This window comes from Antrostomus carolinensis, unplaced genomic scaffold, assembly GCF_000700745.2.
Source record: "Antrostomus carolinensis isolate BGI_N321 unplaced genomic scaffold, ASM70074v2 scaffold7878, whole genome shotgun sequence".
Classification (NCBI taxonomy): Eukaryota; Metazoa; Chordata; class Aves; order Caprimulgiformes; family Caprimulgidae; genus Antrostomus; species Antrostomus carolinensis.
The window spans coordinates 121,126-124,248 of NW_010334981.1; the positions used below are offsets into that span (position 1 = coordinate 121,126).

At 40.1% G+C, this 3,123-nt stretch overlaps 1 protein-coding gene across 1 annotated transcript in view; it reads right to left on the bottom strand.

Moving 5' to 3' along the window:
• Nucleotides 1-401: 401 nt before the first annotated feature.
• IPPK (inositol-pentakisphosphate 2-kinase) overlaps nucleotides 402-3,123 on the bottom strand; it is a 16,131-nt gene continuing 13,409 nt past the window's right edge. Inside the window, exons 11-13 of the mRNA XM_029086587.1 lie at nucleotides 2,567-2,669; nucleotides 2,037-2,116; nucleotides 402-988 (exon numbers count right to left, since the gene is read on the bottom strand). Of these exons, the coding sequence (XP_028942420.1) occupies nucleotides 763-988; nucleotides 2,037-2,116; nucleotides 2,567-2,669 (409 nt within the window). The 3' untranslated portion in view covers nucleotides 402-762. The remainder of the gene's footprint in view (nucleotides 989-2,036; nucleotides 2,117-2,566; nucleotides 2,670-3,123) is intronic.

The following is a 3,123-nucleotide window of genomic DNA, read 5'->3' on the forward strand; positions in this document are numbered from 1 at the left end:
TAAGAGCAAGCTGTGGTTTCACCTTCAATAGCAGCATATAATGTATAGAAAATAAAAGACCAGTATGTCAGACAAGTTTAGCCCAGCTATCACATAAAACTCAAAGATCTTTACCTTGAATTTAATCCTTTTCACTTAGTTTCAGAAGCTTTAGGTAGATACAGGGTGATCACAAAATTTCTGGAGGCAGTCTGGTGTTCTTAATCTCATGCATTAGTACTTGAAAGCGTTCTGCAGTAACAACAGTAGTTCCGTAGATCAGTGGAACTCACCTGAGTAGCCACTTCAGTTGTATTTTCAGTGGACTGAATGCTAAAGTTTTACAGGAGGTTTTGTCAGAGCATTCCCTCTTCCCAGGAGGTTTGAGTGAGACTCAAAGCCCAAGCTCCAAGGCAATTCTCTTGTTAGTCATTAGGCTTTCCCTGTTAGTGCAGTACTTCAGGAAACCTTAATTCTGTGCTCTTTCAATTCTAAGGAAATAAGCTTTTAGTATTAATTTAATCTGTCCTCTAGTTCCAAGGTATGGCACATTATCTGTTCAGTCATAATAAATACATTCATTAAGGTTATAGAGCAGATGCGTGTTTAGTGCTATTCCATGTCTTTGAAAAGGCAGACCAATTAGAAATCATTTCTTAAAGCAAAAACATTCACAGCTGAAAAATGCACTGAACACAATAAAAAAAAAAAATCACCATAATTGTATTCCATTAATCTTTTACTTTCTAAGGTGTTCGAATAAAAATAACCTTAAGGAAACAGTTACACTTTATGGAGAACTAATGTGCAGTCTTCGTTCTCCTTGAAGAGACTGGACATAACTGGGTCATCTTTGGCCTGTACATTCTTCAAATAGTAGTTGACGATCTTGCCATCGAGTTTATACTGATGAGGAATGCTTTCATAGGGTTTGAGATCAAGGTCCAGGACAGAAACAGAAAAGGTGAATCTTGATTTGGACGTTAGTACCACAGGTCTCTGCTCAGAGCTGGAAAACAAAACCGTGGTGCGTATCTGAGTCACTGGAGCTGACGTTTTTCATTTGGGTATCCCCCATCCCCTTGCAAAAGTGACTCTAATGTTTATCTCAGAACTTTCAGGGGAGCCCAAGAACATAAACCTCAGCTAATGTAGCGTTTAGGAAACTATAGCTCCAGCTTAACCAGTCTTAAAGTGAACTTGCTGGCACCTCTTCCAGTTGTTTTCCTTTAGGCTTCCGCCCAGCTTAAGTCAAAGCATTACTCTCAATTACTCTGGCTTTGTACTTAGCAAGTCTAATCTGTTTGTAGGTGGTATGTGTACAAAGCAACAGCCTTAGGAACTAGCAGAAGCAGAAAGAATCCCTGCAACTCCTACTTCAGTTCAAAGTAATCTGCATTTAGTATCAGAACTAATGTCCAAGCATGGAAGACACGAAGGATTGAGGACTTACTGCACCAGTCAACCATTGCACAAGTCATTGTCCTCATGAACACTTCATTTAAGAACTGCAGGGCAAACGCAGAAAACAATAGTCTCTAAAAATAACAAGGCTTTGGCAAAGCCAACTCCCCCACATAAGAGCAGACTTACTGCTGACACCAGTCAAAATGGGTAATATTGTGGCAAAGCCTCCTGCCTTACAGTGAAAGATGCCACTTCTTGATTATTGCCTTGATTTTATTCTAATTAGGTAGCTAAAGGCAACTCATCCTGAGAAATCTCTCCTATGAGGACACCAAGGCAGAAAAATTGTACCTAGTTAAAACCACATACATATACTATGAGCAGTCAATTCAAACTTTAAGCCAGGAGTAAATATAAAACCTTAAGCCTTTTTATCAACTTAAAACCCTTCTGAAACAGACATTTGTTTTAAATCAGAATTCTACCTTATTAATATGCTCACAGCCAAATATTTGGAACCACCCCCACCCCCCACAACCTCTCCCCAGAAAAAAGAGTCTACTTTTTAAGTTACTTGAATTGACTGAACTGTGCAAACGCATCTCCAGTTTCTAACTGAGCAGGAGTGACTCACAGGGGGTCTCTCTTACCATTCATCTTGTAGACAGGGTGAAAGGGCGATCATGATGGAGCAGTCTTTAGCAGTCATTGCTATTCGGTACTGCTGCACCTATACAACACAAAGCCAGCATTGATCTTCTATTGTATTTGCCTCAGTAAAGCACACTGGTTCTTATAAAAGGTGTTAGTGTACCCAGTACACATTGGTATTGTAAGAGCTGGAAATTCTCTCTCTAACAGATGGTTCACAGGAGCAAGTGGTTTTACAGCACCCTGTATAAGAATCATGTTCATTTCCTACAGATACTTTTCTTGAGGGCCAAAGCAGCACCAGTTCATGCAAACGCTTCCTCTACCTAGAAAGGAAATAACCAGCTTTCTTCTTCTCTCCAGAACTGGTGCTCAACATGTCTGGTTTTTAACTGCTTCTGCTATCAAGACACACTCTGGCACGATTAAGAACTGACAAGCTGGTGATGCTAACACACTATCCATCCATTCCCGTTAGACGGGTGTTTGTTCAGACTGACAGACTACATAATGTGTGCAGGAAAAGTACCTTTGTTAACGCAAACGCCACTGTCCCGTCATCTTCAGTGGAGAGATCGAGCAGCTTCTCATAAAATGCTTCATTGTAAGGTCCGTCTATCTGTAATGTACTTCTAAATAGATTTTAAAAGAAGATTTACAGACAGCCAAGATGATTTACTGATTTTCAGTGAAATTTCTCTTCAGCAGCCCAGATACTCAGAAAAAAACAATAACACTGCTAAACATGGCAACAGGTTAATAACTCAGAGGTCTGAACACCATGACCTGTCCCTATTATTCTCACGTCACTTAAGATATGATGTTGTTTAAGGGTTGGTTGGTTGGGGTTTGTTTTTTTTTTTAAAAAAAGATGAATCATTCTTAATCCAGTGCCACCTGTATATCACTACAAGAGGAGGATTTTTTGGCCAAAATGGGTAAGTTTCAAAATTTATCACAGTTTGCAGGAGCTCCCAGAAGCCCTGCTGAAGACATTGGGGGTATGTTCTTATCTGACAGGGCCCTGCTCTGCCCCCAGCTTCAGAACATGTGCTAACTCATCCTCCTTCCTTCCCGTGTTAAATA